Source organism: Eleginops maclovinus, chromosome 20 (assembly GCF_036324505.1).
Source record: "Eleginops maclovinus isolate JMC-PN-2008 ecotype Puerto Natales chromosome 20, JC_Emac_rtc_rv5, whole genome shotgun sequence".
Lineage (NCBI taxonomy): Eukaryota > Metazoa > Chordata > Actinopteri > Perciformes > Eleginopidae > Eleginops > Eleginops maclovinus.
Genome location: NC_086368.1, coordinates 8,193,023 through 8,205,960, shown reverse-complemented (window position 1 = coordinate 8,205,960; position 12,938 = coordinate 8,193,023). Strand labels below are relative to the sequence as shown.

Here is a 12,938-nt window from a genome sequence, read left to right as displayed (position 1 = left end):
AATTTTGGGTAGGAAAATCCTTGAGGAAGCCCATGGGTTGTTTATTTTTGCCTCAATTATCACCCCAGGGCTTATCTCAAAGAGAGACATTTAATAATTCATCTGCTTTTTGAATTCATTTCATTCCCTTTTACCCCTTTCAATGGAATCACAGCCAACACGTTTATTTGTGCTGTAAGATGCAGTAGTCAGTAACTGAATAGTGGTAGAAGTGAAGGAGCAGGCAGGGGTCACACTAAAAAAAAAAAAAATTGGATAACAACCAACTCCTCCCTATCTCAGGAGGAAAGTGTGTGCACTTCAACTTAAACAAGATACAACAAAACAGTGGCTGCATGATATCAATAACTAGACAGAGAATGTTTTCCGCATTAAACCTTTCTGCACAAACTCAGTTGAACAGGTTGTGATGCTGATAGCACTCTATAGGACATTATGTGTGTTGAGCAGGAAGGTGACACACAGGCTAAATGAGAGAGTAATGGAGAATCATGTCAAGGACTCTTGAACAATCCCCTATGGTGACCCGAGGCGTGCTAAAAGACAACATGGCAAACACTTCAGAATACGACTCATGAGTCTGACGAAATTGGCATCCTTCCTGTGAGCTAGAAATTAGGCCAGTGTGTTTCTGTCGCTCCCTGTGTCTATGCTGGACAAGATGTTCGCCTCACTTCACAAACAAGTACAGGACACAGGACACTCAAGTAGTGTACTTAAGTACAATTTACTTACTGTATGTTTTACTCCAATACCTTTATTTGACAGCTTTAGTTTCTTTACAGTTTGAGGGTAATAGCTGTTATTAGCTGATACCCGTAAACAATTGTAATCAGTAGCATCATTTGAGTATCAAAATGTGAAAGTAATGTAACTTGATTACTTTCCCTTTCTTTTACATCATCTTATTATTCAATACAATGCAAATAAATACAAGAGAAAATACCAATGAGGTGTAGTAAGACAACAGAACAATGTTAACTAACAATAATTTTTTAATCAGAAATGTTTTATCTTAAATGATTAAGTTATTCTTGAATTAAAAGCAAACACATTATTTGTATTTAAGATATCAGGGGTAAAGAATGAAAGTAAAATAAATGGATACCAAAAAACATTACCATAATTTGATTAGAATACCTTTTTTGCTTTTACTTCAGTGCATTTTTGAATGCAGGACTTCTATCATAACAGAGTATTTTTACAATTTAGTGTTGCTTCTTACGTAAAGTAATTCTTCCACCACTGCCAGCTATCCATCAAACCAATAAGCCTTTGCATAAACAATAGTATACAATCTTGCATGCATATATGCACATTCTCTGAAATATTGCTACTACTACACCAAACTGCTGTGTCTGCAGGCGTTGCTGTCTATGGGCTTGGCTCGTACGCCATTATCCCACCCATTTATAAACAAGAGCCTAAATATACACAGCGCTTAATTAAAGTCGGGCATCCATTATGAAAGCGAATCCCAGTTTTATGGGATGAGCAGGTAATTAGTCCCTCAACACCTTAGCGCTCATCTCTGTTTCCAGGGGTTATAAATACCAGCAATGCAGCCTCATGAAGGGTATCCCTTAAATTACATCCTCACGCTTTACAAAAGGTTAGAAGAAAGGATTTCAGGAGTTATGTGATATGATGTTTAAATACACGGACTATTAAGATGTTCTTTTTCCAGCGGGAGGAGTCAGAAGCCAACGGTCATCTGATACAGACAACATCACAACAACCTTATGTGTCTCGGACACTACGCGCAGACCGAACCATGAGCTGGCCTGCCAAGGTCAGTCTCCACCAGGGAGACAAATAACCTTTCCTTGTAATCTTTGGAATGTCGCATAGGAATCACTTTGGGTAATAACAAATAATGACTCCATCTCTGCCATTGTGGAAAGAGGTATTGATTTCTTTCACCCACCAGAGCCGGATATTATGACCTTAGCTTTACGGGGATGGATATGTCATTCTTTGCAAAATGAAATACGTATTCTATATGATTGGTGGTGACAGGTCAAAAGTCTAATCCCTCAAGTGTTGAAATAACAATATACTGATATTATAGGGTAATACCATCATTATTTGTGCTTTTAAGATGAGTACCTCTTCCAAAACCATCACACAAATCACATGCTCAACAAAACATGACTTTTTGAACGTAAACTGAGAAAGGCCAATATTTTTTGGTTTCAAAGTACAACTTTTAATAGTTTTACTTAATTGCTTAAATCATCATATACTCAATGTGTGTGCATTATAGTATTTCCATAGTACTTGCATTCACATTAAATTTACTTTAAATGCAGCAGAAACATTAATAACATGTTAGGACGATGGACGGATGGGGTGTTTGGACGGATGGGGTATGTGTGGATGGACGAACTTTCAAAGGGTTTGAGAAACATGCATTTCAATCAAAGTCTGGTGGCAGCAAAGTCCGGATGCAATTATGCTATTTCTTTAAAAATAGGAGATTATATTGTTGAAGAATTCCATGAAACGTTGTTACACAGCTGGAAGATTTAGAATATTTCGGATCCAATACCCTTTGCAATCCTCTACCGCGCATCAAAGTGGCTCTCAGCAGTCTTGTTGTGTTTGAAATGTTTAGTGAACTTGACCATGTCATTGTATGTGTATTTTTTCCTCATTTACAATGGCCTAAAGGCAATGAGTATACAAAATATTTTGCTTTCACATTTTCACATATTTTTTAGTTGAACCTAGGTCACAAAAACATCTCTATCATCTAAAAACAACGACCTATCTTTGCGATATACATGATGTTTTAAGTATTTCATTCTGCCATCAAGTTTTTTTTTCTACTTTTGTTTAGTTTTGTCCATAACCCGAGCCCTCTTCAATGAAACTATAAGAGGCAGGTGTTGATAAGAAGGTCAAACTCTATTGAATTGTCAATTGTGGGTATTTAAATCTTGTTGAATGTATTCCATTCAGACTGAGACTTAAAAGGGTTTGACAGTAAATTCAATAGCCTAATGAGGAGTCTGTCCATCGTCTTATTTAAGCATTTTCTCACACTGAACCTCTCATCCATATCCTGTCAGTTCAGATTTGTATTTTGAACTTTGATGAAAGTGCTTCATCATGAATTATCATACACTAATGCTAATTACATTTATAAGCACTGTAGAAATTCACGTACATTTATCTAACCCAGAACATAATAAAGGGCCCTTGCTGTGGGTACATTTTGAATCCTATTTATGTTTCTCATTATCAAGATAAATGCTTTTTTTGGGCAATTGTTGAGGGGATATAATGCATTACAAAAATGAATGAGAAAACAAAAATACTCCCAATTATTTTAATATTACAAGCTTTTACATTTTAAGAATAGAGTAAGGGTTAGGGTTAGGGCTAAGTATACTTTGTGCTTTGCCGCTGAGACCAGAAATCAGTACTTTATTATTATTTGTTGCATTCATTACTAGATAAGACTTGGAGTATTATAGTCTTTATTGAATGGCAATGGCAGTCACTTGGGTAGGGGGTTCCTCCTGTCCTTCTGCTTATTAAAGTCAACATAAGCTCCAGCAGTGTTTGAAGAATAGCAAAGATTTCAGAAACTTTCCAGAGTGTAGAAGGAGAGTAACGAAGGTACCAAGAGTTCAGGGTTTAGCCTTTTAAAACCGGATGATTGAATTCCTTGGCAGGGGATTCATTAAAATGATAATTCTTATTTATGAAGCCCTTTAAAAAATTAAAACACTCTCTGTGTAGCGCTTCCTATTAATTAACTTTTTTTCCCTCTCATTTTCCTTTTTTCTCTTTGCCACTTTTTTCTTTACTTCCCACTGAACTTGACACACTAATAGGTTATGAATAATTCTGTTTCAGTTTAGACGGCAATTAGCCACCATGCCAGAGGCCATTCTTCTTCCTCTCTTGTGGAGTGGTGATTTAAGACCCAGCTGAGTAAGGGTGCACCAACTATCCCGCGACTACATCATTCACTGCATCCCACCCAACACTGAAAGAAGAAACAGTTAACTGGGTAAATCCCCAACCATTGATAAAGTCTTTAGCTGACGAGTGTGTGGGGATCACTCAAACAGAGTCATGGGATTGGGCATCAAATAAAACAGAACGCAGGGTCAAGAGCTTACTTAAAGAGAAATAAAAGTCTTAGTCGGAAGGACAGAAAAGAAGAAACATGAACACCATAGGCAGTTCTCAGAGGCGATGGAATGTGATAATGGAGTGATATTGTCGCACGGATCCTCTCTATGGTGTTCCACTGAAAAATTTCACCACTGCTAATTAGCCATAGGACCACATGGAGAACAGCATGTCTTTGCTGCTGGAATTGATAGATCTGAGGCAAGCGAACAGCTGTCGTTAGGGGGAATATAATACAATAATTACAGCACAGACTGTGCAATAGCCCACAGGCGCACAACGTCATCTATTGATTAGATGAGAGGCAACTGATAATGGTAATAGCTGTTTTATTTTGCAGTGGCAATAAGGTTGGAAGAAAGCAAACTTCATAATTATAAAATCTGTGTGATTGACAGGCAGAAAGGACACACAGATGGTTAGATAGATGCACAAACCATGTAGAGTGTTTTGTCTTGTTAATGTTAATAATGGGAAACAGGTAAGCAAATCTCCGTCAACTTTAACTTACATTTCCAGTTGGATCAATTTCTTGACCCAACACACCTTTCAAGATATAGAAACGAGTCTACTCGTTCATTGTTAAAGCAAGCGATAATATTCCAAATGCAGATATTCTACATCCAGACAACCACTGAAATGTAATCAATTGTTCCCTAGCCAACACGATTGAGCTACCCTACTTTAACTCCATGAAGGGAATTAAAGAGAACATTGCTAATGTGTGTATGCAAATATTGTTTTTATACGCTGTTAACTATTTCAGATTTGGTGATAAAAAAGACTCACTGATCTGACCTGGACACAAAAACGTTTTTTTTGTGTTTTTTTTCAAGTACAAACAAGTTGTGAACAAACACTAACACAACATCGCCTTTCAAAATGTTTTTGGTCCCAAATCTCTATTGTTTTGTTGCACCATGTTTAAAAGACCCGTCTGCACATTATGCATGTTGACATGTCACAGAAGTGGCACAAAATACAAATATGAATCTGAAAATGAGCATAATAGATCCCCCTCAAAAGGAAAAGTTCACTGGAATTCCATGTTACTTTATAGAAAGCAGTATACATATAGACAGCGTTTTCTCCTGCTGAAGGGCCTGCAAAGCATTTCGATTTTCAATCTTTATCAAACTGTTCAACCCGCTGACTTTGAACAGTCCCTCTCCATGCAACCTATGTCCCACCCTGCAGCACACAATTTTTACCATCGAAAACTATGGAACACACCACTGAAAGGACATTTCCTTTACTATTAAATAAAAAGGGCAGGGATGGTACTCACACATAACAGTAAGAAAAACATTCCCTGAAGCCAGGACGACCTTCTCCCTTGTTGCCCGGTCGTAGATGCCCACATGGCATTCGTAAGGTCCGTTGTCTGAGATCCGTACCTCCGGGAGCCTGTAAAATACATGGGATTATGAGTTGATACAAATCTTAGCAGTCTGGTAATACCTATACAGGGATGTGCAACTACAATATGTTTTTCTGAAGTGCATAGGTGAGAAATAAAATGCTATGAGATAAAATAGTTTGCCATTAGTCATCTATTGATCTAAAACATGACATTATGAGCTCATTCATTTTAATACGCACTCAAATATGCATTTAATGATAGGATTTAACTTAACTTTACATTTATTTAAATGTTCCTGTATTATTTTTGAGGATATGAGATCAATGATTTACAGTGAGCAGACCATTTTTTTATATAGTACCACTCATCATGTGTGCTACTTGGTGTACATATTTGGCAATGTTCTTTTTCTTTTCTTTAGTTTGTCATCCATTAATTATTCAGTCACAGATAGCAGATCACAATTTTTTTTTCAAACTGCTAGGGAACACAATCTGTATTCTGCACTTGGCTAATGTGTCAACAGTGATAATCAAAGTGAGACACTACTATCCACATTTAGCCCCTGTGATTTATTCCCACAAAAGAGGAACAATTGTCCTTGCCGCCTGGCTGTTTCAGAAGGGGACCTCTGTTAGAACAGCAGCAGGGCGCTCACAGCAGCCATGCTTTAATGAGTTCAGCTGTGTGTTTGTTAGTGTCTGCTTGTAAGTAGAGGAGATGGCTCTTTTAGAAATGTAAAATATGTGTGCCAACAAACATCTTTCTACAATAGTAATACCTATATTTTGTAATGTCTTTCCCTGTTCTTTGCTATTTTTGGATATCTTAAAGAGCCCCTATTATGGTTTTGGGGGTTTTCCTTTCCTGTAATGTGTTACATAGGTTTTTGTGCATGTAAACGGTCTTCAAAGACTAAAATCCCAAAGTTCCCTCCAGAGGGAGTTTCTCTACCACAAATTTCCCCCCTGCCTGAAAAGCCACCATTAGAATCATTCATTTTCTTGTCTGTGACATTACTACGTAAAAACTTTCTTCTATTCTATGTAGTGACAGGGGCAGTGACCAATCACAACAGTGCAGACAAGCTAACCAATTTAATCAGACTGGGCTCTGGTTTCAGAGACAGCGTGAAAAGTATGAGAAAAATAAATAACTTTTTGAACACAAAATACAAATATGAACCTGAAAATGAGCCAAACATTCAGTAAAAACAAATGAAACATGATTAACATTAATTGCTGCCCTGAATCCCAACAGGCCGGTTGGAGCTATCAATAAAAAGATTATTGTGTTTGCACTACCCTTCAGTGTACCACAAGCAAAAAAGTAACGTTTTACTGAACGAATGGATCATAAACAAATGTTGGAAAAAGGTATGAAAAAGAATGAGCATCACAAGATCTAAAGTGAGGTTTTCTTCACAAGAGCTTCCTCCAGGGATGAGCATAAAACAAGTACGTCTTTTTTCCCACTACAGGGCAAAATGATGAGAATAGCACAGTGAATCTCTCTGTAGCGCCGGGTTGGGGAGATAATTGGCTTTGTCTTGGCTGGCTACATTATACTAAACGCTGATGAAGCCCATTGCTTTGTTTTTTACAAACAAAGCCGTGGATCTGTTATCCACAGTCCTGACTGCTGCATTTATGGATTCAAACCAAGACAAGTGCAGGGGAAGGAAACCGGAGATAAGACGATTCAAGGAATGGAAGTATTGCTGGAAAAAGGGTGAGGAGGCCACCATACAACTTCCGACCACAGCATTTCTGAGTAACCACCTGCTTCAGAATTCTCCTGCAGCTTGACAGGAAGACATATCTGTCAGAATATGGGGAAAGAAAAAGAGGAGAGGTTGTTCTCATAACATTGAGATTTCTGTAAAATATTAAGACTGCAGGAATTAATTTTTCAACAACCCGTCTAATCTTTGATGTCATGTATTTCAGAGGTGGCAGTCTATCGAGAATCTCTTCACAAAATTGGAACACGTGACTCTGAGGAGTTATTTTTTCCAACAGCTGTCTCCTCTTTACTGTCAATGGGAAATTCATCTAGGAATCATAGTAACACTTTGAATGTACTTGTTGAAAAAAACTAATATATCACACATTCAAAAAAAAATCCCATCATGATTATTGTTCTATTATCGCTATGAATCAGGACTTACATCAACAGTCCCACACATTTATTAGCATATCATTTTACTATGATATATAACTCATTATCATATACATATAACAAGCATCATGTTATTAATCCTTTAGAAAACTGAAGTTTACAAGCACATAATCCACAATACATGATTTCAGTCTACCTCTTCAGTCTTGCAAACTGAACTCAACATCAACACAACATAATCATTTTTAATACCCAACCAAGTGAGTAGGTAATCTAATAACCAAACAATTTCCAGTAAACCACATTAAACACACTTCAAACTCTCCCCAGTAAACCAGAAAAAACAGTTCGTACACACTTGAGATCGATAGCAATGGGCCCCAGTGGAGGAGCAGCAAAAACAGCACACCGCAAAGAGAGATCGATTGTCCCCTAGGAATTGCATCTGAAAGCTCTTTCCTGTTATGTAGGCCGTCCTGCAGAACTCCTCCTGGCTACAAATTCAAGCAAATGCGACTGCCGAGATGGAGAGTGAAAAGGAGCAGACCTGACAGAGAGGCGTCTGATAGCTCATCAACTCAATCTCTGCAACAAATTAACTAGCACATTGTCACATACTCTTTATGGCCCGTAGCATTACACTCCAATGGGTGAAGGCTGGCATTTGTAAGTCTGCTCACTCTAGGAAAAGCAGAAAAAAATTGCTTAGAGGACGGGACGAGATTTGTAATCACGCAGGTTTTCTTAAGGAATAAGCAGGAAACACAATGACGAGGATACATTCTCAGAGTGCCAAGAGAGGTGTCATTGGCTTTGTGCTGGCTGTTTATATTATAGTAAATGCTGATGTAGCTCATCTCCCTGTTCTTATCCACAAAGCTCTAGTTTTGTTGTTTGCTACCCGAACTGCATTCACGGATTCAAATCCATACGAATGCAGAGAGGAGGGCTCAGTAAAAAATAAGGAAAAAGCATGGAGGTATTACTGGAACAGGAAAGGGACCATAGAGAAGCCTCATAAAAAAAGACTTTTTAGTGATGACAGAAGGAGCTCTTAAGCCCCGTTTGAATTGCATTAAATGGGTTACGTTTTGTACTTGTCCTAACCAATTTAAGAAGAAAAAAGCCTCTAAACAATGAATTTGTATTGTGCATATTCAAATGAAATTGGTGGTACAACATTTCAAAATTGTCAAAATAGGAATGATTGAGTTTGTCAAATTCAGAATTCAGAATGCAGCAGCTCGACTGGTTTTTGACTTACCAATTTTCTCTAACACTATACCACTCCACCACTCCTCCACTCCTTTCACTGGCTGCAAGTGGCATCCAGAATATGCTTCAAGACACTGGGACTGGCCTACTGTGCTGGCAATGGATCTGGTCCTTACATCATGGACATGATCAAACGATTCACTCAAGTATGTAGACTTTGGCTTTTGACTTTAGCTGGACGACGTACCACTCAACAAAAACAAGCCTGTTTGCTATCTTGGCTCCAAAATGGTGGAACGAGCACCCCATTAATATCAGCATAGCAGAAAGCCTACACACCTTCTGTCACCAACTGAAAACCCACCTGTTTCGCTTGAAGCTAGGCAATTATATATATTTTTTTAAACGTAAAACTTTAACGATTGCACCAGAACTTACAAGGGTCTGGCTTATTTGAAGCAAATCTATCTTTTATTGTTGTTCTGAGTTTGAATCTGTATGGTTATTTGCACTTATTGTAGTTGCATTGGACAAAAGTGTCAGCTAAATTAAATGTAATGCAATCTTATCTGTATAACATACAGGATGATAGTTTTACTGGAAAGGTAAACGGTAGAGAACGGTGTCAAATTTTTCATGCATTTAACCTTAGAGATCATTCACCACACAACACAATAATAATATAATTACTATACAGATTCAAAATACACAAATGTATTCTGTCTTTCTAATGTAAGACATCTTGGTGGACACATTCACCTTCAGTGTAAGATCGAGGGGGGAGATATCAGAATGAACGTTTTTAATTTGCAACTGTAATCCAAAAAAATTGAAATTGACGTTCTTAACACAACTTCCCACAGGAAATATCCATCAATTACTCAAAGACCTTACTGAGCTGTTTCACCTGCTGAAATTGCCAGTACAACAACAAGGTCTGTCTATTAGATTTAAAATGTCGGGGTGTGGGTGACTGAAGAAATGTATTACTAATATAGTCTAGCAGTCACAAGGCAATTTGAAGCAGACAAGGAATTTCAATTAACTTTTTCTGTTGGATGGTTTCAGCAGAGTCGTACATTTGTTTATAGACAGTGGAGACACGACCGTTCCAGTTGATTCCTTTGGCAGAGATAAGATTGTGGTAGAAAGTGAGGCAAAGATTGACAGGGGCTACGGATTATCTTTAACTCAAGAGTTAACTAGCTTTCTATTTGTCATGGTTATACGGTAGGGAGCTTGAAGCGGTTGGTTTTTGTCGATATTGGACCATTTGGGAAGGTAGTTAAGGAGAGAGTTGTCTAATTCCACTGGCTGTTATAATTTGTGGGGGGGGGCTGTACCCTCAGCTTGGACCCTCCTGTAGCGCCCCTATGGAAGAAGAGTCTATGATATAAATTCTTATGTAATTTACTAAAACTCTTCCTGGCACAAATTCTGTAACTGAAACAAATACCAATCATGGTCTTTTATTGGGTTTTCTGTGTGCTTTGACTTTTTACTAAACTAAAAATGTCTCTTCTGTCCCGCATAACATTGTGCCCCTCTCATAAAACATCTGGTAAAATTGGTTCTAGAAGCACCACTGTCTGAATGGTGGTTTAAATTACAGCATTTGTTTTATTCACATAGTCCTCTTTGCCCTTATTTTTACCGGAATTTGTCTTTTTCTGCCATAAGCAGCAGCCTTTAAGATGGCAAAACAACACTTAAACTGCCCCTTGCAAACTTTCATCAGACAAATTCTGTATGTGTAGTTTTAGAAAGAAAGTAGACAAAAAACCTTTTGTTTTTACAAGGAGACGTTTATCCATCGGTGTTGTGTAGCGGATTGTTTGTGCCACGAAGGTAAACCATGAAATGTATAAAATGTACTTTTGCTAAAGACATTTTTAACCACAGCACACATAGTATAATTCATTCAGGAAGAATATGGTAACAGCAGCAACTGCTGAGAAACCGGTCCAAAGGCAGGTGCAGCAAGGTCTCAGAAAGGTACTTAAGGCATTAATAACAAGTCTTCGTAACTACAACATAATAGATCGTTTGCATGTGAGAAGGCATGGGAAATAGATTGTATACAAACCCACAAGCATGAATTTAATAGTCTCCACCATTTGTAAAAGCAAACCTACTTATGCCAAAAAGGCAAACTCCTGCGTTAATTATTTTAGCTTGAATACTGGAGGTCCTCCAAACTTCAAGTATCATCAGCTACTCCAGAAATCTGTCATTATTTTACAAGGACTGTGCATTTGCACTTAAATACAGACACAGTTACAGCTGCTTCCAGTCTTTTATATTGACTTTATCTTAATCTTTTACGGCTATTAGTCACCATCTTTAAACATCACTTCTGAAACCGTCCTATAATTGAAAGCTGGGATGTGAGAAGAAAAAACATCTCTATTTCTGTTCTAGTACGACACAATAATCACACATTGCTGCGAGGTAAAGTATTTCACAAAAGCAAAGAGGGGAAAAAAGCTAAAAATAATGTTTTCTACAAAATGCACTGAGTTTATAAAAGATACAGCATATTGAGGCATTCGTTTTTGGTCGTACAAGTGGATTTGTCAGACTTCTAAGGCTTTGTACAGAAGATTTAACATTCTCAGGTGGAAATGGGAGATTACAGCGAGTAAAAAATTCAGCTTTCTGCATTTCTTAGCAGTGTTGAGCTCCTGTGTGACACCATGAAAGTGGGATTGTAACCAAACAGAGGGAATTTGTTCTTCACTGAGAGGAATGGCGCGACTATGGCAGGAGTCCACATTTCTCTCTGGTTGACTAACACAGGTTAAGCATCGTGACAAAGATCCGGATACAGGTCAGTGCAGGTATAGCATCCAATTGTTTCTGATGTGGTTTCATTCGAAATCCCCCTTCCCCTGGTGTATTTCATTGGACTTTCTCTCACTTCCTTTCTCCGTATGTATCTTTGTGTGGGTGTCTCAGCGTGGGGGGTTATATTTGCTGTATGTGTGTGCACTCGTGTTTCCATGTCTGTGTGCATGTAAGCAGAGGTGGGACCAAGTCACTGTTTGGCAAGTCCCAAGTAAGTCCCAAGTCTCAGCAGTCAAGTCCAAGTCAAGTCCCAAGTAAAGACAGAGAAGGGCAAGTCGAGTCCAAGTCCAAGTAACACCAAAGCCAAGTCGAGTCCAAGTCCAAGTCCCAAGCTTCTTCGAGTCCTGAACAAGTCATCATGTACTCTTCACTTAATAATGCCATTATCAGACTAACGATCACACAATTTCAACATATCAACCTAATCTTCAGTATTTTTTTATACATACAGATTAAACTATGCATATATTTTATATATCTGTATATACGCATGCGCCCAAAGACCTTCAAAGTATTGTGTGTGAATGGTGGGTTAGAAATGTATGAGCACGGAAGGCACCACTGTCATCCTAAAGTTGGTAAAGCGCCTTGACTAGTGAGGCATGGACTGTGTGGATGCATGTAACTGGCATTGATGCTTCAGTGGATGCCAGTTACAGTAGGTCAACATTTTGCTTAAATCACAAAGAAACCTAATATTTCAATAAAACAATGTTTAATCTGCATAACAATTAAGCAGCATGACTACACACAATGAAAGGTGCTGGGGGTAGGCGCTTGAGAGACAGACAGACAGAGAGAGAGACAGAGTACACCTCCCTAATCTTAGTTATTTGTGTACATACCTGCAAACTCAGAAGGGCTGAAAAAGGTGACAAACTAAACCGTTGTAGGGGGGTCTGGGGGGTCTGGGGGCATCCCCCCCCACCCCCCCAGCCTTTGTACACGTTGCCTAGCAACGTCGCACATGCGCATTATATCCTGCTCCGCTCCGAGTTATAGTCGTAGGCTATTCATGGGAAACGCATGAACAGCACGTTAAGATCTCGGCCAAGTCGTAATTAAAAGCAGTTGTTCATTATTTAAGTTAAGCGGCGGTAACGCCAGTGTTAAACACGGTGTTAAACACGCAAATGCCGGTTGGTGTGCGTACGGTACTGAGTGTTTATCGGTCCACGGCCGTAATGAACGTGTCGCATTGGTCCATATGTAATGCGCACGTTCTGTTGTTCCCATTGGCATA

At 38.5% G+C, this 12,938-nt stretch overlaps 1 protein-coding gene across 3 annotated transcripts in view; it reads right to left on the bottom strand.

The window, feature by feature from the left end:
• igsf21a (immunoglobin superfamily, member 21a) overlaps positions 1-12,938 on the bottom strand; it is a 192,983-nt gene that overhangs the window by 65,131 nt on the left and 114,914 nt on the right. For all 3 annotated transcript variants that reach the window (XM_063910860.1, XM_063910861.1, XM_063910862.1), the window contains exon 4: positions 5,438-5,556. In XM_063910860.1, the coding sequence (XP_063766930.1) occupies positions 5,438-5,556 (119 nt within the window). The remainder of the gene's footprint in view (positions 1-5,437; positions 5,557-12,938) is intronic.